At 39.1% G+C, this 27,887-nt stretch overlaps 1 protein-coding gene across 2 annotated transcripts in view; it reads right to left on the reverse strand.

Annotated features, from left to right (window-relative positions):
- KIF5B (kinesin family member 5B) overlaps positions 1-14,544 on the reverse strand; it is a 33,801-nt gene extending 19,257 nt beyond the window's left edge. The window contains exons 1-8 of one of the 2 annotated variants that reach the window (XM_050311704.1): positions 14,201-14,544; positions 5,876-5,963; positions 4,251-4,324; positions 3,678-3,782; positions 3,228-3,276; positions 2,852-2,907; positions 2,655-2,742; positions 1,186-1,310 (exon numbers count right to left, since the gene is read on the reverse strand). In XM_050311704.1, the coding sequence (XP_050167661.1) occupies positions 1,186-1,310; positions 2,655-2,742; positions 2,852-2,907; positions 3,228-3,276; positions 3,678-3,782; positions 4,251-4,324; positions 5,876-5,963; positions 14,201-14,326 (711 nt within the window). In that variant the 5' untranslated portion in view covers positions 14,327-14,544. The remainder of the gene's footprint in view (positions 1-1,185; positions 1,311-2,654; positions 2,743-2,851; positions 2,908-3,227; positions 3,277-3,677; positions 3,783-4,250; positions 4,325-5,875; positions 5,964-14,200) is intronic. The other variant, XM_050311714.1, reaches the window with a different exon arrangement.
- Positions 14,545-27,887: the final 13,343 nt, after the last annotated feature.

Consider the following 27,887-nt stretch of genomic DNA (forward strand, 5'->3'; position numbering starts at 1 on the left):
AAAGCAGTTTGAAGTTTGTCAAAAAGACTGAATTCCTTAAAAGTAAAAAGCATTATGAGGTCACCCTTAAACCAAACCACTGCCACATCCCCCAAAAACCAAACCACAGAAAACAAGCTATAAAACCCAAACCACTACCCCTGGAAAACATAGCAGAGTCTTCATTAGAAGAAATTTATGCAAACAGATTTCAGAGGCTGAATCTGACCTACATGAGTGAACTAGGAATTTAAGCAGATATCAGTAGAAATGCAAAAAAAAAATCTAACCTGACACCATTCTATTTACTTTAGCTCTTCTGCCTCAAGGGCATAATTTGACTAACAGTTCTATAACCCTCCCTTTACTACTTTCACCAGGCTGTGATCAGGACTACAACTAAACAATTCTACTTCCCTGTGTTTAAACCAACTCAAAGACATGGTATTAGCAAACTTAATATATTTCAAAAGACTGGGGAAACACACAAAAGTAAAGTTTGAAATTAACAGTGAAAGGAACTACAGAGAAAGGAGACCTGCAACCCAGCCCTTAAAAGGAAAAAAAGACTGATTAAAGAAGGACATTTCAAAATAAACACAGGATCAGAGACAACAATAAGGTCATAGAACAACGATGTAAGGAAAGACAACAGCCAGCAGAAACAAATGAAAAAAAACCGAGAACAAAGACAGGGATAAACCCAGCAGCAACGACAAAAAGAATGTCAAAAATCCAGCTCTTGAAAGGGTAATTACAGTACACATTTCTTTCCTTGCTTAAAGCCACTGACATAGGAAAGCAAGCCGTCATTTTAACCAATGTTAATCAGAATTTCAAGTTAAGAAACTTGGTATCACTATGTGAGAAAATTCAGATATTCCACATCTATAGAATTCTTTATTCCAGTACCTGGCTAACCCACACACCTGTAGACTTTTTCTGTGCTCTCATATCGAAACTGAACTCTATCCTATTTCCCCACCCTAGTCCCTATTTACAAACCCTCACTGCAGAAATGCAGATCGGCTTAAAGTGGCAGTATCTAACAGTCAACCCAGCCTAGGATTCACAAACCACATTTTGAAGTCAAAATTAACACACCTCAGAGATGACAACTGAACAATCAGTATTACACTAATATAAAATACTTGACTGAAAAGAAAAAAAGAATTTTTCAGAGCAGAAAAAGAAACTTATAATTACCTTCTCACTACCTGCCAAGTCCACAAGGTAAAGTTTTCCACTTAGTTTCTGTTCTGTTTGAGTATTCTCTTGCTTTACATTAATAAGAAAAATACTATGGCTTCGGGAGCTGTGTTCATTCATATCTACAATTCAAAATATATACATTGTCAGAAAGGTTTGCACAACCAAACTCACTTAAAGCAGCACCTTCCCACAGAGCAGCAAGAGATAAAAAGCTAATGCAGCTGTAAAGTGTAACCCCTCAACGACAATAGAACCAGAGGCAGCAAAAGCAACGGCATCATCTAATTAAGCAACAGCTTTTCACAGCCTCCCAGTGTATCACATTTTATCCTTTTGTGATAATTTGAACTAGATGGTCATAATCTTTCAGCCCTTTCTTGCACTGCCCCCTCTGCCATGAAACATGCAGAGCAAAGAAGACTTGTTGAATTTAAAGAATTATTTTAATTCATTAACAAAACTTAAGCAGACTGCAATCTGAATGAGAATGTCTATGTCTTCTTCCTTTTAACTATAAATCCCTCACAGACCTAGAAGGACTGGCTTACTGATGCCACAGAAGCAGCTCAACACAGAATAATACCCTTCTATCCAAATTTTTGCTATTTCTCCTTTAGTTAGTGTGGTCCCCACTTCAGAACCTTACTGTCTAGGAGCAGTGAAGTGCAAGTGCAAGACTGAATAATTTCTTAAAAGGAACATCATATTTCTAATTTTGATCTTTAACCAAAGAAATGAGAAGAAAAACCTTTTTTTCTTAATGACTGTATATTCTTCTCTTTGAATAAAGAACTAGACACAGGAAGACTGCGAAACTCACCCTCAGTTTGGCTCTCAGACATTTCTGGCAGTCACCTCAGTTGCCAAGAACTCAAGTATTATTTTGCATTCACCTCATCTTTCCTTGTCTTTTTTCAACCCCTCTGTCAGTTCCTAATCCTGCTACTGGTGGGAATTTGGAGACCCGTGACAGGGCTCCTTGTGACTCAGCTGCATGCTACTGCCAAAAATCTTGGGATATTGGGATGCTGCTTGAGTTCGCAGCACATCTGAATATATATTCTGACCAGCTGCTCTTGGAATATCTGACAGAATGGTCAAATTGTCAGTGAGCCACAGTGCCTTATTTATAGATTTCTAGGTTAATTGAAATAGATTCCACAAACTGGGATTTTTGCACTGTTACTAAAGCAGAACTACACATTTTTCTCCAGTGATTCAGATCTCCTTACTGACCACTTACTTTCTCCTTTCAAGTCCAAGTCTAAGCAATCATCTAACAAGAAATTAAATTAAATACTTGTTTTGGAAAGACACGCTGAAACTACTTGTGACAGACCCTTTCAGAAACCTGAATTGTTTAGCTAACTATTTTTGTCTTCCATACTTCCATACTATTTTTGTACTTCCACACCAGAAGCAACTCAATAAAGCACTAAAAGGAAACAAAAGATAATACTTACTTGTAACTGCTACATGTCGATTTGATTTTCCTTCATCTATAGTATCCATAACTTCTTCTGGACTACATACAAAACGCTCTGTGCAACCCTTCGGAAAACAAAAGGGGGGAGTTTTAAAATAACACCACACCAACAATTCAGAAGTAAATGGTGTACACTAGGAGTGCAAGATGGAGATGTATCAGACTGATGCTCACCTTTACATAGGGAACTCTATTTTTGTCCTCATGAACAGATAAATTGGTCTTTGAAACTGGAAGAGAAGAAGTTCCAAAGCTAAGGCACATATGATTTCATTGCAAAATGAATGAATGCACTGTGTACAATGCATGGCCAAGTCATAAATGGTACCTCTCAGCAACACTTCATAAAAACTTAATATACAAGAAAGCACCACTACTGCAGCTTTAGTAATATTATAAAGATGAGCTCTACGTTTTCCTGTTTTGATGTACCCTTATCATGTACAGGCTATTAGCATAACACATCCTTAATTATCATAAGGGTGGTTTTTTTTAATAGCTGACTCCAAAACAATTTACTTTCTATGTTCAAAACAAATAAAAGGCTTACCATCCAAAAGGTCCCTTATTTTATCCAAGTATATTTCAAAATATGACACCTAAAAGTAGGAAGAGGAAAAAGAGATACATCATCAGAAAGCAAAAATGCTTTGCTTTTTGAGCACAAGAATCCAGTATGATTACTGTGACCTCCCACATAACAACATATCCAGCTCAAGTTCTTATGGCTGAACTAAATACACCTTAAAGGAGTTTCACCAAAAGCTTCATACAGTATCAGCACTGCCACACATTATCAGGATAGCTACCATCAATGTTCAATTGAAACAAAATTAAACTGTTAATATAATTCTTCTCTAAGAAGAATTAGTTACTTCACAAACAACTCAGGTTATAATGTTTCAAATTACAGGCATTTGAAACAAATACAGAATATCCATTTACCCATAGATTACCTTCCAGTTTTAATACAGAGTAAATAAGTAAAAATTAAGTTTACCTTAATATGAAACTCAAGATTCTCATCCATGGAGTAAATATAATTAAAAATATCTTGCACTATTCTTGGAATAATGCCCATTCCATCTGGGTCGTGAAGCTTCCCCTTATTAGAAAGAGATACAATAAAATTAACATTCATATTGAATTCAGCATCACAAACAGTATACAAAGGCAAAGCAACTGGTTTCAGTTAACAAATTAAAGTGCTGGCAGATACAATGCACTTATTCTGTCTATAAAGGAAAGTCCTGACCATCCATTTAGCCCCAGCATTTGCCAAAAGTGAAAAGAACAGATTCAGAACACTCCCAAACTACAACAAGTGAAAATATGCTATTAACATCATTCTTGCATTTCTCATCCTGCTACTGAGGGCTGAAATAAATACACTAATTGCCAGTCTCAGTCCTAAAACCAATAACGAGGTATAAAAATGGTGTAATGGAAAGGGAAAGAAAATTAAAATTGCAAGAAGAAAACAAGCAGACATCTCATTTCTAGAAAGGTAAGACTACTGCAATGCAAAGATGTGACAATGGCATTAAGAGAAAACTGTTTTAGTATTTCTTACTTCCATAGTGTGTGTCTTTCCAGATGATGTTTGCCCATAAGCAAAGATTGTTCCATTGTATCCCTCGAGTACATCTAAAGGGAAGCAGTATTTTCATTAGTGTTCATTTCCTTCTTCTAAAGGTAAGTCAAATTAAATAGGATGCAAGCAGGCAGTTCCTTAAAATGTCCTGCAAGTTAAATCACTCAATGTTTGGGAACCCTGTGCTAGAGTTAGGGGGAGGGAACATGTTTCTCCCTACCCCTTTTAATGAATTATGCCATCATCAACTGTCTTAGAAGTTTCCTGTATTAGAAGCACCTGTTTCTTCAACCAGAAAATTCCAGAACTCAGAGTTAGAGACAAAAAGGAAATTGATACAATTGCCAGGCTGAACAGATAGCCTTTGATATCTTAGAAACCATGAGAATGCCATCATATTTTCTGCCTTCAGGGAAGTTTAACTGTCCAGTTATGATGAGAATGAGCTATGTCCTAAGTGTCAAGCATTTTACTCTTAGGTTTCTCTTCCAAATGATGAATGAACCAAGCCAAAGTTTTACATTGAGAGGTGACAGGCTGGTGGGTTGGCTTGTTCATGAGTCAATTAGTGTAGACTCACATCCTGCAGGCAAACTTTTATTTTCCAAAAACAAGAATGAGAAGATACTCCCAATGGGGAGGTCTTTGCCATTCCATCAGACCTGTAAATCCATTAGTCCCACCACTAGAGTTCACTTGCCACTTGATGTAGCACAGCCTAGAAATGCCATATAGAAATCAGACTTTTACACTGAGAAAAGGGGCAGCATTACAATTCTCAGTTCAACTCCAGTTTTTAAATGAGCAGACTTTTGATCCAATCCTGATTACTATTTAACTCATTAAAGGGTTCAATACTTGCAGTAGCATGGATTTTCCAAAGCAATCCACTCTTCCAATGATCAAACCCCCCCTACATTCACCAAATATTCTCCTGTCACTAGCAGTTGATATTTCAGGGGTTTCTGACATGACTTTCTAAAGCCATTTTGAAAGTTGTGTCAATTATTATTGATGTCCTCAGGAAATGAATCAATGTTATTTGCAAGAAAGTAGCTACTTGCTTACTACAAGAACTTACTGTGGCATATCCTTCTTTGTGACAAGACTTGATTTTCTAAAGCTACTAGCCCAATTCTGACAATTCAGTTTTGGAGAAACTGTACACCCTGGCATGCACAGCAAAAACTCATATTTCACAAGTTTCATTTCCACTTCTATTCCTGTAAACATGTTTTTCACCAATAAATTTTGGGGAGGACAGATGGACAACAAATCTCAAACTTATTAATAAGTGTTATTTTGATTAATTTCAAACAAATTGTTTTAAACAATTATTGCACAGAACTGTAAAAAAAAAAAAAACCAACCCAAAACATAGCAGGTAAACATTATCAAGTGTTGCAATCGACTGAAACAGCAGGTTAAGTATTGACAGGATTTATTAGCTCAACTACAGGATGATTTTATACTGCTACAACACATGTTGGCACTTATCAAACATGTAGAAGATAAAAGGCAGCAATAGAAGTATCAGTTTTCAACACTGAAACCCACAAGAACATGAGACATTTTCTTATGGTAAAGCTGCTCTTCCACCTTACCTTTGACAATCTTTTTAGCACAGTCATTGTATACTTGTTCCTGTGATGTGTTTGACTGGAATACACGGTCAAATATATATGGCTTGGACTGCAAAGAAATAAAAAGAGACAGAAGAGTCACTAAGATGCTGTAAGTGGAACTGGAAGGTGTTTGTTCATATAGTTTAGAAGCATCCTATGCTGTCTCAGCCCAATCTTCTATTTTAAGCACATGAAGACCGTAACAAGGAAATCAGCTTATACAGAGTTGCCTAAATCTTCATATGCTTGCTTACAAATAAGGCCTTGAATTAAATACATTTGGTTTCAAAGTGTTAACTAAACAGTTCTCCAAAACTACTCTGCTACATGACCTCAAGGCAGTTGATTTACAAGGTTAGCCAATGCCTGGTCTGTACATCCAAGAACCCCTTATTCTCTTCTACTGTGGTTTACTATGGTAAACTCAAACTATTAAGAACAGCTTATACCAGAGCATCTGTCTTGGTATATTTGTTAAAAAAAAACTCACACCAAAAAGAAACATTCAGCATAAGAACTATTTTGCCATACATAATATCCTTAAAATAAAGCTCCCCTAACAGAAGAAAAGGCCACGTTGGAGGAAGGGAACATTTCACAAAAGACTCCTTTTGGAAAAGGCTATATGAAGAATTTTGAGAGGAATGTTGGATATTGCTATGTTTTAAGAAAGAGATTTTCATAACAGTTCTAAGCACCTGACAGTCCATTAGGATACGAACTATTACAAAGGCCTACATCTTACAGAGTTCAAATTTTTGTAGGACTCTCAGAGCTTGACTTTGTAGGTAGCCAAGCAGATGGGCAAAGTTTACAAAGGACCTAGGTCAGTTACCACTGTAAACTCCCTGCAACAGTTAAGTGTTCCATTTTGCCTAAATTTAATTCATTATCATCCTCCCCCAGGGATATTCTGGAACTGCCTCTCTGGTAAAGGAACAAGTATAGTTTCTATCTTTCATCCGCCCACCACATTTCCCTTCCCCGGCCTGACCTTCCATTTGTCTTTTAACAACGTCTAGCACCACACCAAACAAAGCATTTTTAGATTCAACACATATTTATCTGGGCAGAGGCCTTGAATTCAGATGTAGGAGCTCCCTCTTGGAAAAAAACAATTAAGAGTTCACTGTACAAATAAGTTCAAGAAACCACAAGACTCAGCAGGCAGAAACTATCCCTAAGGTGCTGAAGTTTGTCAGAACACTTGTTTTCACAGCAGGGAAAGCACAAACCTCCTCGATTACTCATTTTAGCTTCAAATACACCTCAAATCCCTCTGTTCTACAGGTAGAACTGAGGTCATTCATACACCAGGAGACAAACAACTAACAAGTTCTAGTAACCCTGAGGTAAGAAAATGAAGGGTGAGAACACATTACACAAAAGGAAGTCACTGTAGAAAGGATGACACCAGCTACACATTTTCTTTCTCACTAGAAGCTGTGGTTTCAAAAAGCCTCCAATTTCACAGATATCAATCAGTTACATCACAAAACATGAATCACATCTGTTTCAAGTGTATATTTATATGCACCGAAATAATTCCATTTTGGAGCACCCTATTTACCACTGAACATTGGAAAAATATAGTGAGAAAAGCAATAGTGTCCAATGTCACAATAAATAATTCACAAGGCATTAGAAATTTGTGTGTTTGTGCTTGTCAGATTTAAACCCTCCTTCAAATTATTGCTCCAGAAAGTACATAGATGAAAATTATTTCAACTAAATTGACTTGAGAAGAATTAGGGAAAGTTTCTTGATACAATCTTCTGACAGTCTATGGAGCAACTGTTAACAATACTCACTATTTCTCATAAATCCCAACATATCCCATCTTTGCTGTTGCCAGCAAAGCATGACAACAGTGGGAATGGAAAAGTACATTCAAATGTCAACATTATTTTGCATAGTATGTGTTTGAATGTATACATACACATCATTGTGTTTTTATATATTACTACAGAATATTTCTGATGCCAAAGAGCAGGAAGAAGGAACTGTAGGCATAACCTGCATTAATCTGCAACTATCCTGCAGTCTACAGGTATTTGCAGCAGGTTCTAAAAAAAGCTTCCCTTCTCTACATTTTTAAACAACATTTAGAGCACTTTGTTTTGTTTTTAATTATTCTGCCAAGCAAAGGTTGACTGAATCGAACTATTCTTTTTCTCTGTTAAAGAAAAATGTTACTTATTTGAGAGCAATCTGCAGACACTTAGATACTTTTAGACTATCTACTCTCCAACTGCCACTGAAATGCTTCCATAAGAGAAGAGTCACATTACAGTATCTCATACAATCACAGTCCCTTTTGTTTTACAGAATGTTAATATAAAGAATATGGTGAATGCCATGGACTAATAATAAGGAAATAGACAGGAAATCAAGCTGCAAGAACTTTGCTCAGGCAGTAATGCCTTTAATTGATCTTGTTTATTTATACAGTGAAAGCTGTTAGGCACATGGCAAACTCCAAGTTCCCTCAAGTTAACAACTGTTGCAAAAATAGCCACAGAATTTAATAATTCTGGCCAAAAGTATCCTCACGAGGAGTCCTGTTGTCACTTGTCACTCCTCCAACCCTTGCAGATAGAAAGTGTTTGTTTACGTGCCCTCAGTATTACAGGTTCCTAGATGAGGCCACAATACAACCTCAGAGCACTCAAAAATGCCATTACATATTTCCTTCCCAGGTCACAGTACTTTTATCACACCTATGAAAATCCATATTAGATACGTCTCTGTTTCATCATCACTGAATCAATACCTAAGCAAGTAGGTTTAGAGCAGCAGGTTCCAGGATGATTATGTTTTAAGAATACAAATTACACCCACTCAGCACGATTTCACATCTTTGACATCTGCAGTGCTATGTCTTATCACTTCTCCTTGCAGTCTACTTTCTGCTGTAAACAAAGCTAGTATTGCACAGATTACCGTGCCCTAGAAAGCCTCCACATTACCTTTAAGAGATTAATCAAGAAAGATTACAGTGCCAGATATTTTTTCTATACCAGATGCCTTTTCTTCCCCAAGCAGTAAACAATCAAACCGAATGATGAACTGAAGACACAAAAGGTCCAAGACAGCGTTACCACATGGCACAGCAGCAGTGCCACTACCTTGGTATGAGGCTTCTTTGACACACTCCAGAAATCTTCAGCAGATGTTGCTCAAATTCTATTAAATATTTAACACATATGACCTGTAAGCAACACATAAAATAGCAACCAAATAAGCAGAACTTCTGACTTCCTCTCTGCAAATAAGTTAGCTCCTTGCCTAGCATTTCTTCTGTCAGTTGTCAACCACAAGACAACTTCAGCTCCTACAGCTGCCTGTACTGAAGGGATATGGTCTCACAGCAAAAACTTTGCAAGTGTTCTAACAGCCCTCAAAAAGTACATTTGCCAACATGATTTAGCAGGAGTTAAACTGAATTTTAATAAAGCACTAAAGAAGTACACAGTTCCACAACTGTCTTGAAGACTAGTTACCCATTACACTCATAAAAGGATGCTCAACCCACCTAAATTATACAAAATCTAAAGCATATGTGAGTTTCTTTGGAAAAGTTTTTAAGTCAATACCTTCAGTAAGGACTATGGAAAAATCTGCAATCACAACTACACTGAAATCTTACCTCAGAAGTCAAAGAAAAACTTATCTCCAGACAAGAAATTGTAAAAAACCTTCATATGGCTACTGCAACCTTCCATAAACTATAGAACTGGTTATTTCTAAGAACACTTGAGTTCACCTCACTTTTTATGCATTAATATCTGCAGCTAAGTTAGCAGTGAAATTTTATTTGAAAAAAAACAGTAGCATATTTTTCTACCACAATATATGCAGCAGCTCTTCACTGCTTTTTGCTGGAATGGACAGTTTAACCCATGTCATACCCACCCATGTCAGCTCATTCTCAGTGATAGGCTGCAGTAGCACACAATGGGCCTACTTTCCCTTTAAGTTCTACATCTTTATCAAAGAATGTTCTCCTCATCAGTGCAAAATATGTTAAAAGAATAATCCCACATGGAATAACTTCTGGAAAGTATGATGCCAAATACCTGACTCAGTTCTTCCAGTTACTAAGCTAAGGTATTGCTGCTTTGACACACCTAACTGAGTCCAACACTGCAAATGGGTGAAAAGGCACAGTTACAAATTAGTATTTTATTTTTAGGATAAGGAAAGAGGATTTTCTTCTTGTCCTAGCTCCATGCACACAAAAGTGCAGCTGATACAGAACAGTTAGTGGATCTCAGCTCTCTTTGTCCTATTTTCCTTATTTCTGTGCAAATACTGCAACTCAAGTATGAAGTTTTACAGTAGTTATTCATTGTTACAGAATGACTAAAATGTGATTTTATTTAAAATACTGTGACTAGAAACTCAATTTCCGGCATCAAAATAGGGAATAATTTTGGAACAAGAGTTTCAACTAAACTTTGTCTTAGCAAAAAGCTTTTTCTAAAGAGAAAAGCAAGCACTCCTGGCATAAAAATGGTCACTGAATTTCAGAAAAAAACAAACCAACAAAAAAACACCACACAAAACTAAAAACCAAACAAGTATGAGTGAGGTGTTTCTAAGCAAGTGGCACAGCAGCCAGGGATAACAGCTCTCCCCTTACAGATTACTGTAACATTGAATATTTGCTGTCTGTTAAATCATCGTACCAGTATCATCTGAAAAAGTATCTTTATTATTCACCACTTAATGGAATGAAGTAAGAAAAAAATTAGAGAGTAACTCTGGAAGAATAGTATTATTATTTCAGCTACAGATTGCAATTTCTCATTCGTGATTAAGGTTGCAATGAGACACGAAGCATTTTTATCTGTGTGTCTTTAACAAAACAGTGCTTTCCTTCATGTTAGCAAATAACAGCAACTAAAAAGTTGCTTTAAGAAGGCATCTTGCTTCTTGCATTTATACAGTTCAGCACAGCCTTCAGCAGCACATAATTTACATTTCCCTTTTGAAAAATCTGCTGCCAAAAGCTGCAGTAGTAGCAAGTGATCTTCATTACCTGATTCTAACATAAATGAAAGCAAGGCTAGGTTTAAGTTATGATCCAATACTAGTTTAAAAGACCATGAAAAAGAAATCTAAATGTCTCAAGCTCTCTCCAGGATCACAGAGATTACATCTTACATTAAAAAAAAAACAGCACTCTAAACAAATATGAAAATACAGACAGGTAGCCACGATTCGTTCTTAAAAGTCATAGAAATAAGGAACACTGTGATCCCTACTAAACACGTTTGGACAACAGAGGCATACTGCCCATTTTCGTGAATGCCCATAGCACCTCGCCACTTCAGCCACTGGATAGTGCTGGTTTTGGTTTAGGCTTCAGTCAGAATCCCTGAGTATTCAGCAGTGTATCTTTGGGGCAGTTTTAAGACGAGCAAGACGAGGTATAGATGTTTTTAAAGATTTATAGATGTGCTATGCAGAACTATAAAGCTACTCAGTTGCAAGGAGTTTTATATTTGAAAAAATAAAGTACATAATGCTATATCAGATTGCTATTCCTCCCTGTTACATCTTACTGAAACCCACGAGCAAATTGCTATCAATTTTTGTATACAGGTATATTTTTAATGTTTAACATCAAAGCCATATACTCATAATGAGTCATCCTATGATCTATTTTAACAAAATCCTTATATTTAATTAACAGGAAGAGACATTAGGAAAAAATAGCTAATAGACTATTAATAGGGAAAGAAGCCACCTTGAATTAAAAATTTAAAAGTTCTTTACTAATTAAAAAAGTTTCAGAGTCCGCTCTTTAAAACAGACCAACACCCTACGTCCCCTCAAATTGCTGTTACACACTAACTACAGTTAAACAAGTATTTTATCTAACACAAATCAAAATGACTCACTTGCCCAGAAAGACAACGATGACATTAATTACATAGGAGCTAGGAAGAGAAGGGAGGATAGCTCGCTCAGAGATGACAGAAAGGAGGAGGGTTTGGTTATAGTCACTGATTCTCCTCCACAGCCTCCTCCAGAGGAATCAAATCTGCAGTCTGGGATAAGCCCTGCTTCCTCTGCCTCCCAGTTTTCACCTCCCATCTACCATTACAGGCAACTCCCAAGTATTATTAAAGCAGCCTTCACTGTTCCAGACCCAGCCAACCCAGAAGGTGCAAGTCCTCCAGGAAGCTGAGGAAAGCAGCTATAAAAAACCAGAAGCGGCTTAATGACTGTTCAACAGGCAGCCAATAAGGGCAGAAATGAAACAGCTGAAGTAACCTAACAGAGCTTATCAAGGAATGTTTTTAGAAACTGTTTCATGAGGACTGTTTCTGTTACTATCCTTCCTTGGGCAATTCCGCAACACAAACACAAGCGTGGCTGGCTACTAACTCAGGGTAGAAGGTTCTTAAATTTGTAAAAAGTCAGCTTGCTAAAAAAAAACCAACCCAAAACATACAAACCTAAGTTAAAGTAATTATCTCAACAGTTTTATAGAACTAAGTAATGATTCTGAGAACATCGACCTTGTCCTATAACCACCACTATAAAAGCAAAATCACATATTATCAATACTTCGTTAAGATTTTGTGAAACAGGACACAAATAGTGTCACTGCTACCCAACCTAATCACTTTGGGGCATTTTCCCTTAAGTCAGACAGAGCATGTACTGGACCCAGGACCCCTGAGGAATTTTTTGCTGTGATTGTTACCAGTGCAGAAATCACCAAAGTAAAGCTGGCAACAATAAACAGTAACCCTGAGCAGAAAGCCCCATGTGATCCCTCAGGAGCACACCATCAGACTATTCTACTGTTCCACCTTGGCACAATTTACATTTCAGGTAATTTTAAAGTGTACTTAAAGAGTATTTTAAAAATATAAGCTTTTGTTTATACTAGGACTAATGAAGGAAAATGTGGAAAATTAATTTTTTTTAAGTGAGAAAACATCAAGGTTTCTAAACTACACTACAGGTTTCAAACAGATTATGCAGTGTCACAATGAATGGGCATTCACTGATGGAATGAGATCATTTGTTCTTGTTAAATTTTCCATTTTCCAGGACTGGTTCCTTACTCTGAGTTTACCTGTACAACCTCAGGATGAAGAGATATACTCCAAGATAGTAACTTGCCAGCTGAAATAAGCCCAAATTACCTCATTTCAAAAGCATGCTATTGTTTTTGTCACTCCAGAGTCAAGGAATTCCATATTTTATAGACAAATTCATCTGAATATTAACAGACTAAAGCACTAGTATTTCCTAACTCATACAAAAAAAAGTATTTTATTAGATCACCTCCTGTAATTTCAGATAGTTTGCAAAAAAGTTATTGGCAGTCTCAAAGAAACCAGAAAAAACCACAAAATTTGAAGACATATAACTGGCATTTAAATTACTTTCAGCAATGTAGAACCAGCGCTGTCTATCTCAAGAAAAATATTTACATGAAAGCAAAAAAGTTTACAAAAATAAAACAAGCATTAGGACTAATGTGTGTTTATAAAACAACAACCAAACGAGGCACTAAACTACTGTACTTTATTTTTATATTCCAGTTCCACTTCGTAGCTAAATATGACCCAATGAACAAATAGCAGAGGATTATCTTTTCTCCTCTAACATCCAGATTGTTTTATAACAGCCTCGTACCTTGCAAGGAGGCTTCAGTTAAAACACATTTAGAACCGCGCAGTAAGGTAAATATCTGTTTATTCTGATTTAACAACAACAACAACAAGAAGTTAGCTGACGGCTGATGTACAAATCGCAAGCATCAATGCGCTGGGAGCCTGCACTGTTGTGCTGCATTTCTTCCCCAAAACTCTCCGCAGATCATTCCCCGGCGGCAGCTCCCACGCGTGCATTCGGAGCGGGATTTAGCGGTCACACATCCCCGGACAGCCCGGCCGGGGACCCCCGCCTTCACTCCGCACCTCGTCCCTCGGCCTCTCGCCGGAGCCTTTGTCAAAGGTCTCCTGACCCGCCCGCCCCGCCGTGTCCCGGCAGCCCCACGGCCCTCAGCCCCCGCCGCGCCTCGCCCGGCCGTGCCCACATCCCGGCCGGCCCACCCCGCCCGCAGCTCTGCCTGCCCTCCTCCCCTTCCCCCACAGACCCCGAAAATCCGCCCCCCTTCCCAGGACGTCCCCGCCCGGGGGCCCTCCCGCCTCTCACCGCGCCCATCCCCGCGGCGTCTGACCCCGCCGACCCCTGACATCCCCTCCCTCTCTCCCTGCCTCCCTCCCTCGCTCGCGGCGCCTCCCGCCGCTCCAGTCCGGGCCGGCCCCTCACCGCAATGACGACGGTATCCTCGCCCTGGAACTTGGCGATGTACTTGTCGCCGCGGGCCACTTCGGACTCGTTGAGGGGCCTGAAGCGACACATCACTTTGATGTTACACTCCGCCGGGTCCGCCATCTTAGGCCACCGCCGCCTCCGGCGCGCTCAGCTCCGCCGCCGCCCGCTGCCTGCAGCCGCACCGCCCGCGCCGGGGGGGTCTCGCAAGCCGCCGTGGCCGGGAAGCCCGCGCCCGCCCCGGCAGGAGGGAAAAGGGAAGGGCTCCTTCCTGGCCGCCGCCGCCGCCTCCCGCGCTCACTTCCTCCCCAACATGGCCCCGGCCATGGCGGTGCGGCCGCGGCTCCCGCCCCGCCCCGCCGGGGGGATGGCACGGTGACGTCACCCTCCGCAGCGCCCGCCCCGCCCTGTGCGCAGGCGCGGCGCTGCCCCCGGGCGGGCGGGGGCGCTGCCCGCGGGGTCGCCGGGGGCGGGCGGCAGGGGCGGGGCTCCCTCAGGCTGGGGGCTATCCGCGGCGGCTCCAGTCGCGGCCGCTGTCGGTGTCGGGCTGCGCTTGGAGTCGTAGAACCGTGGAATTGAGCTCCAGGGAATCGTAGAATTGTGGAATCATCAAGGTTGGAAGAGACCTTTGAGATCGTCCAGTCCAGCCGTCCACCCGGCGCTACCACTAACCACTGAACCACATCACTCGGCGCCAGATCCAGACGCCTCTTAAACCCCTCCAGGGATGGTGATTCCACCACTTCCTTGGGCAGCCTGGCACCGCCTCGGTTCGCTCAGCAAAGAGCAGCCACACAGAATTACTGAATCACAAAATCAATTAAGTTGGAAAAGACCTCTACTGAGTCCAAGCTCTGACTGACCACACCACCATGTCACCTGTGTCACCATGTAATGGCACTCAGTGCCACATCCAGTCTTTGACTAGAAACCTCCAGGGACGGTGACTCCACCACCTCCCTTGGCAGTCCATTCCAATGCCTAATCACCCTTTCTGTCAAGAATTTCTTCCTAATGTCCAACCTAAACCTCCTCTGGTGCAGCTTGAGACTACATCCTCTTGTACTATCTCCAGTTGCCTGGGAGAAGAGACTGACCCTCACCTGGCTACAGCCTCCTTTCAGGCAATTGTAGAGAGTGATAAGGTCACCTCTGAGCATCCTTTTCTCCAGGCTGAACACCCCCAGCTTCCGCAGGCTGCAGTTATCAGGCTGCAGGGAGGCACAAGGCACCAACTCAACCTGATGGGGCTCCTGCCTCAGCCCCTCTGACAGCCGGTGTTGGAGAGATGTTGTGACATGGCCCTACCACGAGCAGAACTCAGAGCAGGGCAGTGCTGCGGAGAGCCAAGCTCTGTATGTGTGACAGAAAACTGAGAGGCTGGGCGTGAAGTAAAGGTTTCAAGTTGGCAGTTGAGATAGAAACCTATGATATTTGGAGATTTTTTTTCTTTTCATTTCTTTTCCTTGCTCAGAAAGGGAAAAAAATCCACATCCGTGAGGTGTTCAGCCATGTCAGGGAGCTGCCAGTGTTCGCTAAAGTTCCTGCGATCCTCGTTGCCTGTGTGTCTCTTGGAGCTGTAATCCAGCTAGTGGGATCAGAGCACACGGCAGCCCACAGCTCTTGGTGTCATCCCCAGGGATGGAGTCTCTCACAACCTCTTTGTCCCAATTTACAAAAAAAAAAAAAGTCTGCACAGTAATTTTTTTTAGCTTAGTTTATCACAAGTTTTGCTAATTTATTACAGGGGATCTAATTTTAATCAGTCAAAACTTACTGACTGTGTCTAGGCAAAAATCATCAGGTGCACCATTCTGATAGAGATTTCCAACAGTCTCATGACTTTACAACTGTGCCTCTTACATCCAGGCATGAACTTTCAGATTGGAACAAAGTACAGACTCACAACTTGGCGAAGTTCAGTCAGTTTCCTAACAGAAATCATGACTTGTGCTGGAAATTTTTCAAATAGCCTTGAAGTTAATTAAAAAGAAAAATAGAAAAAAAATTAAGGAGCCTTTGTCTTAAATTAGTAAATTTTAGTAGGGCAGAATGACTCAGAATAGCTGTGTCCTTCCCTTAAAAGTGTTCTTTTTTCATTAAAAAAAGGGGGGAAATATGAATTTTAACAGGGACCATCTGTAATCAGGTATCCTTCATTTTCAAGACTTCTCAGTTCAGGGATTTCAGTGCTGTGTTTTCACTTAGGATAGGTGTGCAAGGCAAACACAACTTCAAAACTGCTGCACATGACAATAGAATTACCTAATAATCTAGTTTCATCTATAGGTTCTTTTCACATAGTAATACGAAAAATATTTCTATGCCTAGTTTATCTTATGAGGTAATCTAAGTCTTCTAAATTGAGGTCATGTTGAAACAAGTTTATTTTTCTGCTGTGATTAAAAATGCTGCAGGACTGTGCTGCCTTATGCAGGGCAGCAACATATCCCTACCTACCAGCAAGTGTGGAAATAGTTGTCTGGAAAAGCTAAGATATAGGCTCAGTCTGTAGAAGGTGCAGTGCTGCTCCACATCATCTAGCGTTTGAGGTATATATAGATATCTCTTTACAGTTCTGTTTATCTGTATTTTCAATAAAATGTTTTAAACGTAATTGTTATTAACCTTTATGTGTCAGAAAGCCTCTTTCTGTTGATTGCTATTTTACTATCTTGTTTAAGGAAGAAACCTCATAATGACGTGATTCTCGAGAAAACAGATGCTTGGGCTTGCTTACCTTTTCAGTTTTACATAGCAGACACAAAGACAACACAGACACGTAAGAAATTACTCATTGTAGCCGTGTTGAAACAGAAAATGTCAGCATGTGAACTCTGCAGAAAGGACTGCCCACTGTGAAGCTGTTGGGTCTGTGCAAGCTCGTAGGAGAACTGGCTGATGGTGTCCTATCCTGGCTGTGAGAGCCTTTGCTAAATGAGATCTGCTGAACTGCATCCTCTCAGATCCCTTTCAGGGACTCTGTCATGAAGTTTCTCTTCTCTGATCTGCTGTTCAAAATAGCAACCGTTCCTTGACATGACCTACTTAAGGTCTGACACAACGAAGCAGTGTGCTCAAAGAGGGCAGTGTGTTATCTCTGCTGGCGCCAAGACGTGTCAAAACAGCAGTCTTGAGGACTTGTGTTTAAAGATGCAGTCTCGTGAGACCAGGGCAGAGACCAAACATCCTGGTGAATTTTTGTCCCATTTTGTCACAATTACAGAATGCTCTTTCTTTGCTAGCTGGGAATGTATTTGCTGCCTTCTATGTTGTTACGTAATGTCTGCAACGTACATTTTTTGACACTTAGGATAAAAGACTCTGTTTAAAACGTAATATATTGTAATGAGAAAAAATGGTGTATCAGTTATCATAAAAAGTGAATCCTTCTGTTTGATGTTTAAGCTTAGTATGCTCATGTAAATCAAATACATTTTCTTTATCTGACAAATAAGTTTAATAAAGTTTCTCACTAAAGACCAGTGTATTTTTTATAGTAGTTTATGTAAGGAATTTGTGTTTGTTAATTCACTAACCATGTTTCTGTCCCTTTATGATCTGTGCAATAAACCTCTACAAATTCTTTTATGATTTACAGCTCCTTTAGATCTTCAGTCTTTCTCAGCAATAAAAGCATGTTAAGCAAAGGGAATTGGCAAAGCTGAGCCTATATCTGGATAATGATGTAATTAACCATCAACACTGCTCCAGCAGAGCAAAAGTGATCTTGATTTCATCGTAAAAGAACATTACATATTTGAATAAATCTTTAAACCAGGTGTTTGTGGAGAAGCAAATTAAAGCTGCTTCCTCCTGCCCTTTAAAGAATTAAATTCTGAGATTCATCAGTTGACAGCACTTGTTGACATTCAGTGTGCCTAAGGCAAACACAAGTGCTCTTCTCATTTTACTTTGCAATGTACTGGGAAAATACAGTGCACGACTTCTGAGAATTTAAGGTGCATTCCAGGTCAATTTTATTCCAAATTTGCAAGTCAATTTGTAGGACAAAACAGTGATTAATCTGTCAGATACAGTGTACCTCAAACAAAGTTCTTTATTGCTTGTAACACACTCTGTAAATAAAGGCTATTAAGATGACTTACAAAGTCTAGAAACGTTGCTTGACATTGTAAAAGTGTAATTAAAATTAACAAAATTGTATGTTTTAAACAGCTTATATAAATATGTTTTAAATAATATAAATATATTTTAAGTCTCTTTACCAACAGACTGTGTCTACTCAACTCAGCTTGAGGAACTCAATAACTGATTGAAGGTTGGTGGATGGACCTCAGTGGCCGAAGATACTGCTGGAGTCCAACTAGATTATTTGAAGCTCTCATCCAGTTACAAAATTCAACAGTTTCTTTTCATTGCATGCAACAATATGTTGTCAAATATATCTCCTGTCTCAAACAAGTTTAGGATTTTGTATGAACTAGATGGATGAAATGTATGTTAAGGATATTTCTGCTTCTGTTTCTGATACATATTAACTTCTTGGCAAGAATAGAAGTAATTCTAAAGATCAGTTCTATTTTACTTTTTAGCTGGAAATGCATAAAACCTGAAAAGCCTCTAGTTTGTTCCCAATCACCAAGATCATATTTAATTATCTCTGATAGCGATAGACTAATTAAAAGCAAAAGCAAGCCCTGGGAATAATGTCACATTTTAGATGTTTATTTCAGCTAATTTGTGCAAATTCATGCAAAAAAAGCTGTCTGCTCACTACCTAAAGCATTGATTCCAATTCTCTTTGAAGAAGGAACACACTTTTGCATCTCTTTATATTTTTAACCATTAAAATCATCCAGCATAGGTTGTCTGAAACATCCCATCATAAATCTCTATTCTCAGTTGCTTTTCATCTTTTATAACCCTTATTAAACTTACCACTGGATTGTATCTTAGTTTCTATGTCTAGGTGATGGATTTTTATCAGGCTTTCCTTTTGCAGTCAACCTCTTTGATGTGGGAGCCAGAGCTGAAGGCAAGGAGTATGACTGCCTTAAATTCAAGAAGATGCTTTATTCACTGAAAAGTGAAACAAGAAAAGTAGTCAGGAAAGAAGTAGCAAAGTGGAAGAGACAATTTTGGGAACCTAGTTGAACCAGGCAGAAAAGGCTGTGATTTCTGCAGGAGCTCTTTCAGAATCAAGGATCGGAACTAAGATTCCTCACTTCTTAATGTCAGAAAACAGATGTGGAACAAGCAGGTGAGGGACACCACTCTGTAGCCAATACTCTAGTCTAGTTCAACAGAGCTGCCATCTTGCCTTTCTTCTTGTTTATTAATTCTTGCAGCCAACCAGCCAAGCCTGTCAAGCTGTTATCAACCAGCAAAAATTAAAGTCAGAATCAGTATAAGATGGGGTTTGCCTCCCACTGATACTGTTCTGAAAAATTATACTTGGCTAGACCTTTTTGTCCGATTCATGCATCAAAAATCATTGGGGGTTATGATTGTTGAAGTAAACTGTGTTTTTCACAGTCCCTACACACACACACAAACAGACAGACCCACACAGACAAAGTGATTGTAAAATTCATATTTATTTTGTGGGTGTCATTCTGTTTAGGAAGATGACCATACACAGCTTTTTTCTCAACAAATTTGGCATATGCTTATACTCAAATTCATGTCTGAAGTCTATTGGCAAAATTATATTTTATTTCTCTCTATTTTATAAGCTCTGCAGAAATAATGCTGGAGGAGAGGAATCCAACCCTTTTATCCACAGTTCTTTTATCCACAGTTCTTTTATCCACAGAAATTTCTCAATTCTGATATTTATTGTTGGTGACAGTACATGAGATAGGCAGAGCAGAGCTGACTTTCAGAGTTCAATCTGAAACTGCTAGGCTGAAATTTTTTTTTTTGTATGCTGAAGAAATTTCTCTGGCAATGGTAAATGCATCATTCGCGATGGGTGAGAGGGTGGGACAACTGTGCTTCAAAATTAACCTTTCATGTGAAGTTCCTGCTCATCTCAGACAGATTCACCATCCTGACTTCTAATCTTCCCATAAATGGATAAGTGCTGCCATAGGTGAAGGGAGTGAGGGGACGTGGGAGGAGCGTGTTCATGCACAAGCATTTTTCATAGTGCAATTCACATCATTTTCTCTGTCTCCTCAGTCACATTTTCGCCAAGCTTATTTACCGTGCTGGTCACAGGATGTATTAAAGAGGTTTCACCAGATTTTCAAGCTGTTTAGTAAAAGTCTTCCTTCTATTTTTTTTTTTTTCCTTTCTAATCTGGGTATTTGCCAGGTCTTACGACATGGAGTTAGTATGTGGGAAAGCTGCAGTTCTTAGTGGTTGTTCAGAAGCTTTAGTGCTAAAGTGATGATTTAGCACCTAGGAGTGGCTGAGTAAAGAAAAGAAAATCAGGTAAGAGATGAGACAGGTACTAATCACTTTTTGGCAACATCTAAAGAGCTTGTGTCATCCATCTCATCTATATTTCATTCATGAAGGTGGTCACTTTTCAGCTTTTATAAAGCTCTACCCTGTCTATCCAGTCCTGTAATGGTTTGTCCTGATACATTTATTGCTTTCCCAATGTCCAGCAGGCATCTCAAGCAGTTCAAGAAAAGTATAGCTGCTAAGAAAGCCTTTCTTACTCCATAATATTTAATTTTTCCTTAAATGCCTTCGCAGCTTTAAAGGTCATTGGTTTTGCATTCTGTGATTTGTATGACTTTGCCTCTCTTTGTTAGCTGCCCTTGCCTCTTTCCATGATGCCCTATGCTCTTTTCTTTGGTAGTGATGACGGGATACAGTTTTTCTCTTTGTCCCAGAGTTGCCACAATGCTTTCTGTTGCATCACCCCAGTTATCAAATTGTCTGGAAGAACTCCTTCTGTCATGGTGCCTACCAAAATGGTGAATAACATGAGCAAAGACAAAAGAACAGTGAGAACAATTTATGAAACCCCGTTTATTTCTTATATTTAGAAGACATGGATTAATCTTAAAAGCCATTAATCCTTTTGACTGTGGTACTCTACGTTTGTCTTCTTCACTAGATATCAACAACCTTGTTGTTTTCTTAATGGTTTGTAGAAAATTATTAAACATTACCAGAAATGCAGAGAAAAAAGTAGAATAATGCAACTGAAATTGCCTTGGTGATTCCCATGCGTCTTGAATTATTTTATTCTAATCTGTCCATATTCATCTCTTTCAGAAACAATAGTATCATCATTCCTGGCAAAGAATACTTCCTTCCTTGGTTACAGCTGTGAAGACAGGGTTTGTACTTGGGTGGAAAAATAAGGAAATGGATTCTTCAGTTGGTATAGTCTCATTTTTGGAACTCCCGAAAAGCATTAGACTTCTCACCAGCTGAAAGGTGAGGATATATAATAAGTTTTTCATTAAGATTTATGTCCTTTGAAATGGGAAACAGTGCCTCTTGCAGTAGCTGGAACTTACATAGTGTAATGTCAGTAAAATCAGAATTTTCTATGTGCTCTTTGTGCTGGCCAAGAATTTAACAGGCAGCACACAGGGGTTATAGATCACTCCTTTCCTCTGAGTGTGGTTCAGTGATATGGGATTAAAGGTTTACCTTGAGGAGTATGTGAGGCTGAGGATATAAGAAGAGGGTTGGGAGCTGAGAGCAAGGAAGCTGAAGCACATGGTTCATTGGTCACTGCACTTTGGCAGATGAGCCTGTAAAAGGTTATTAAAGACACTGTAGATTTGAAGCCCTGTGTGTCCTTTAGCCCCTCTTACCTCATCCACCAGACCTCTACTCAGTCATGGCTCTGCAGAATAGTTAGGCTGCATGGACCTCATAGTCAGTGAAATACTTTTGGAATAAATCGTAAAAAAGTTTTACAGATAGATTTGAAAGTTCTTCAGAATATTTTCTAAAGTGAAAATGTATCTGAAGTTAATTTAGTTAATGTCAGACTTCTAGTGTGAGACATCAACAGTCCTTGTATGCTGTAGGCCCAGTTTACATTGCTCTCGACACTGGTCAGAATTAGCACTCTTTTAACAGATATAATTCCCCAAATTCATTTAAAAATGGGAGAGGAAAAAAAATTTCTTTAATTCTATCACTATTCCTGAAAATGTTCCCTCTCTAACATTATCAGCATCTCAAAGGTCTCAGTGGCATAGGTGGGCACCAGTCCTAGTTTGCCTTGAAAAAAGTCTGCATGTTTGTGTTTTGCATTTAATCTAGGACTTGCAGATTTAATTGTAGTAGTGTTTAATGCATGAATTAACTATCTGGAGCAACTGTCCTTTCTGTGTAAGGATTACAGATTACACTGATTACAGATACATCAGCCCTACTTCCATTGCTGGAAGGCACAGCCTGGTCTACAGAAAGCAGCACCGGGCACTGTTACTGTAGATGTGTAGTATTTAGCAGAACAATGTAAGGGTTAACACAAAAGTTCATGCTGTTTTAATAGAAAAATGCATTACATTCCTGTTGTATTCCCCACGGCTAGATTTCCCTGGGAAAAGGTAGACAACAATGGTACATTGTTATAAGAAACTTAAAGTGTTTTAAGATGGAGGTTGATAAGTTTATGGATGGGGATCCCAAAACAAGATAAGAATGACTCTGAAGTTAGAACTAAACCTTGAGATAACTGTTCTTTTTAATCCAATTTATTGGTAGTGCTGGTTCCCAAATGCATGTTAGAGAGGAGATTCTGTGTGTTTGCAATGCTTTAGCCTCCCACTACAGGACTTCTGTTTCTTATCTCTAGGAGTTGGGGAGTAGGTGGTGGGCTCAGGGCTCAGTGAGAGACACTGCTCTTGCTTCTGGTGTTAGAAGCTCCTGGAACATCTTAGGATCTTTTGGCCAATTTACTTCCAATTCTTGCTGCTGTAAAAGGACGTTGGGAAATGACCACTCATGCTTTCTTCTTATGGTGCCCCAGAGGTACATCTTTAGTCCTTTTCCTTTGTGCCTCGGGTCTGAGGGCAGTCAGGAGTGGTGTGTAGGCTGAGGTACGGGGCTGTTCATGGAGGAGTTGCACGGCTCTTTTGAAACAAGTATCTGCTGCAGTGGTTCTTGCATTGCCTGGGATATAGTTCAGTGACCTAAGCAGTCTTTTTCAGTCCTCTGTTTCTGTGTTCTAGACTGTGCTAAGACCTGAACCCAGACAATGAGAAGCAGTGCTTGTAAGCTTGTAAAGCTGCTGTTTGGGCCTCTCACCTCCTTAGGGCTCTTCTTTCTTGGTCAAATTAAAGGTTTCTCAAGAAATCTCTATGGAGCATTTTGTGAGTGTTGAATATGTCACAAGAGCTGTTTTTTGCCCTGAGTACAAAGTACATTTTTCGTTTTTCCTTACGTAGATGTGGGAAGTGGCACAGCTCTTTCCCTGGGAGACAGGCATTCCCTTTCTTTCTTGTGCTTCCCAGCTCAACAGCATGACTTGGTCTTTAAAAAAGACAAGTACAAGCATGCTGGTCAAATGATGTCAGAATTAACTAAGAAGTCCAATGTGGTATAAATCTTTATTAAGATTACTGAAGGTTTTATGAGGTATACAAGATTGTAGAGCAAACCCTTTCAGAAAATCTCATATATATTAATGAAAATACAGCAGAGTGCTCCCACCAGTGTGTTCTGCTGTGTAGAATTCTTTTACTTTAAACAGTATTTCTGCTCTGAGAAAAAAAATCTACGAACATGACAAATTTTTACTTAGCAAATCCTTTTATTTGTCTGTAAGGATTTTATCTGCATTCACAAGTGACAAAAGTAATTTTGCTTTGGTTTTTTATTCTAGCTAGACAGGGTAATTATGTATTAGGTAGTAAGCTGAATTTTGTTCCTTTTATATACATGGTCAACAGAATTTACTGCATTGCTAGCAAGGATATTTATGTAACTTAATGAGAACACTGAAAAAGGAGCAAAGGTTTGGTTTGCTTCAGACAGGCTTTCCACAAGATTACTTTGATCTCTCCTCAAGGTTCAACATTAAAAGAGGCAAAATCATATAAACAAGACTTTAAAGTTGCTGTCAACTGGTTAATTGATTATTAATTTTTTGAGACTGCTTTGTTTCTGAAGAGAAAAAAATCAGGAAAAATAGTAATCTTTTGTGTGTGTGGACACTGTTCTTCTGCTAACAACCTTTTTTTCTTTTTTTTCCTTTTTTTTCCTCTTTTTTTTTTTTTTGAGAAATATCAAGGAAAAACAGATTGTCACAGAAAATGTCATATACCAGAGTACGTAGGAACCTTTGTATTCGTTTTCTCTAGTCTGGCTGGTGACCAGGAGAGTCCCTTCAGCATTTTAAATGAGGACAGCTGAAGTTCAGTCTGCCATAGAGGTGTTACACTCTGGGTTTTTTTTTACCTTCCTGGAGCAAGAGGCTTCCTGGAGTGTCAAACAACAAGAACACCTTAACGGAGCAGTTAATGCCTAGAGCTGATTCCACCTAACCTACTGTAAGCATCTAGAAACTAACATGTAATCTAGTCTTCCTAGTCTCCACTTACAGACTATGAACAAATTTAACACCCCCAGAAGGTGATCTATGTCACTGATAGGTCAGATGAGTTGTCCTCTGGAGAGGCCCGTGTACCTTCTGCTGACTGTAAAAGAGCCCAGGTAAACTAACTTAGCTTTGGGCAGCCAAGTCCTAGATGCCTAAAGTTTAGGTAGGATGAATATTGAGCTGGACTTCTAAATAGGGCAGTTTCATTCAGATGCTTAAATATACTCATGGAACTCTTAAATGCAAATTTAGATCTACCTTAAGGAGATTTCCAGAAAACTGCAATAAGACATGCAGTAATATGCAATATATTGTAACATCAATGCATCAGTCTCAGAACATAATTTCTAATTATATGGGTATTTCAGATGTGCTGCACACACACAGAGTGTAAAAGTACCCTTTTTAGAGCAGTTTTTCCAAAGCAGAGGCTGTGTTTGGCACTCTTTTGAAGGAAAGTGTTCCAATGACGTAGAATCAGATTGGTTCTCTGCATCTTGCAAAGATCAAATAGAATCCATTAAAACATTATTGATTCAAACCTTGTGCTGAAGTACTGTCTGTGAGAGCTCTGTCATTAGCTCTCTGAAAGGGCTGATTAGAGTCTGGTATGACTTATGAGCATATAGAAGCTACCAAATGGTATTAGTGTGCACAGTGAAAGGCATAGGGCATTAGCAGGGGTTGGAGTAGATGATCTCCAGAGCTCGCTTCCAGCCTCAGTTATTCCGTGGTTCTGTGATAACTGCACTTCTGGTGCCCATGTACTTACATCCACTCTTCCCCATCCCATGACTTCTCAATTGCTATGTCTGCCCTATTATTGCATTTTCTCTGTTAAAAAAGAAAACAAACAAACAACACCAAAAAAAACCAGCAAAAACAAACAACTGAAACTAGGTTCTTAAGTGTGTTAAACAAACCTTTTACTTTTATGTCAAAGAGACAAATTTGGCTAGTGCCAATGTTTGAAAGAAAAAGAAGGAACAATCAGCTTCAGAATGTCATCTTTTACAGACAGACTAACCAGCCTGCAGTGATGGACTGACTAGTCTGTGCTTTCCCCACCAGGTGGGAACAGAAACATCAATATCAATGAACACACGTTAAATTGAGTGGAAATAAACCCTAAGGACAGAATTGTGTAGTGAAGTTATCTACCCACACAGCATTACAACACTTGATCTACTGGTGTATTATAAGTATTAAATTGACACTTTGCAATGATTGAAATCAGACATTCCACTGATAGAGCACAGCATGCACTTTTAGTTTATATATTGCATTATGTGGTTATCAAAGTGATCATCATTTTTGGAAGGGATAATAAAGACAATGGCATGAAAAATAAGCTACCATATGTTATGTTAGAGGATATTTTTGGTATTTTCTCTTTGCCTCTAAACACACAGTTCATTTTCATAAGCTCCAGCATATGAAATGGTCCTTATTTTAGTTTAAAGGATTTCAATAATTTAGAATCAAATCACAAAACTCTCAGCATGTGCAATCACAATCAAATTTAAATTGAAGAGCAGTATCAATATTTTGAACATTTCTGCAGCCTTTTCAAGTTCATTTTTCCCAGGAAGAGAATGCTTCCAATGTTGACTTTTAAGAGAAAATAATGAATTCCACATCATTCAAGATGCAGGATTTGAAGATAGGAAATTGTTTAGTATTTTAATTTCAGACTCCTGAAGCAAGTGCTCACAGTCTGATTCATCTGTATACAACAGTACTCATTCAAACCATCCCTATGAATTTTGTGTCCAGTTTTAACCCTGCAGCAATGCTTGTCATTTCCTAAAGAATCGAAGAAAGTTGATGAATAATACAATGGAAGTTTTGTATCCTGAAATCAAAATACAAAAGAATTATTTTGATTGAATGGATTTCCTTTGGGTTTTTTCTGCTTCACCATATGGTGTTTCTAGATGAGTCAGATCGATGATTGAAGAGCAAGCAGCATCTCTTAACATTACATGCCTATGATGATATGCTGCCAAAATTCAAACTCTGTGACTGCATTGCTGCATACTGTTAATGGAGCTTCATGTCACAGAGATAATCAATCAGGGGACAGATGATTTGAATTACAACTATGCAAATGAATGCAATGGATGTGTATCATAAATGCTTTGTTAGTTCTGAGTTTGCCACAAGAAAATATCCTTTCTGACAGAATTAATTATTTTGACCGACAGAACGAATCTATCATTGACAAAACTTGAAACATTTGCCCTAGCAAGCTATATAATTTCAAATCACAAACCTTATGTCTGTACAACTGACTGTACTATATTGTTTTGGCAATATGCTGATTGCCAGGCGTCTGACAATGTGCTGTAACTTACCCTGCATAAATAGCCATGAGTCACTGAAGGAAACTTTTTCTTTCAGTTTGCAAAGTATAAACTGTTTTCTTTTCTTAGGGCGTGTATTTCAGCTTCTCAATGTGAAATTGTCATCATCTCTGATTTTGCAGTTCAGGCTGGGAATGTGATGGAAAGAATATGTAGACTCAGCCAAACTCATAATGATTCTGTTTGCTCTGCATCCGCTCTGCTTCGTGCACACCGACCCAAGGATTGGCTTTTTGCAGCTAGTGGTTATCTTGGAATGCATGTAAAGAAACCATTCAATATCAAAATGTTAATTAATAGCACAAGTCTAGCTGCAGATAATTTTTGAGATGCATTTTACTCTTACCTTATATGTCTGTATTAAGTTTGTAAAGCAATATAGGGTCCCTCAGTGCTGAGGCTGCTTGGTTATTCACCAAATCTTCATTAAAAAAGCATTCCCAGTGCCCATACAGGGCAAGAACTGCTATTTACAGAGGCATTAATGAGCTTTTCCAGCACTTCTCTCCCTTGCATGCCATTTCTCTGCCTGGGTTACAAGTGCAGCAACAAAGTCCCAGTGGCATAACTGGCAAAGAATCAAACACAGAGCCATACCCCTGATCTCTAGTTGAAGATGCAGATCAACTTATTTTAATCCATTTATTGAAGTTTCATACTTTTACTGATAAGGTCTTTCTTCATTTTTACATTTATCAGTGATTTTCTGCTCAGTGAGATAATATGGAAACCCATAAGCTTTTCAGAAACAATTGCAAACAGTTCTGCTTTATTTGATCTGCAAACACAAGCCATTAGGCATAGAGTTGGTTGGGGGTTTTTACCT

The sequence above is a fragment of the Myiozetetes cayanensis genome, unplaced genomic scaffold, assembly GCF_022539395.1.
Source record: "Myiozetetes cayanensis isolate MyiCay16 unplaced genomic scaffold, myiCay2020 scf1, whole genome shotgun sequence".
Lineage (NCBI taxonomy): Eukaryota > Metazoa > Chordata > Aves > Passeriformes > Tyrannidae > Myiozetetes > Myiozetetes cayanensis.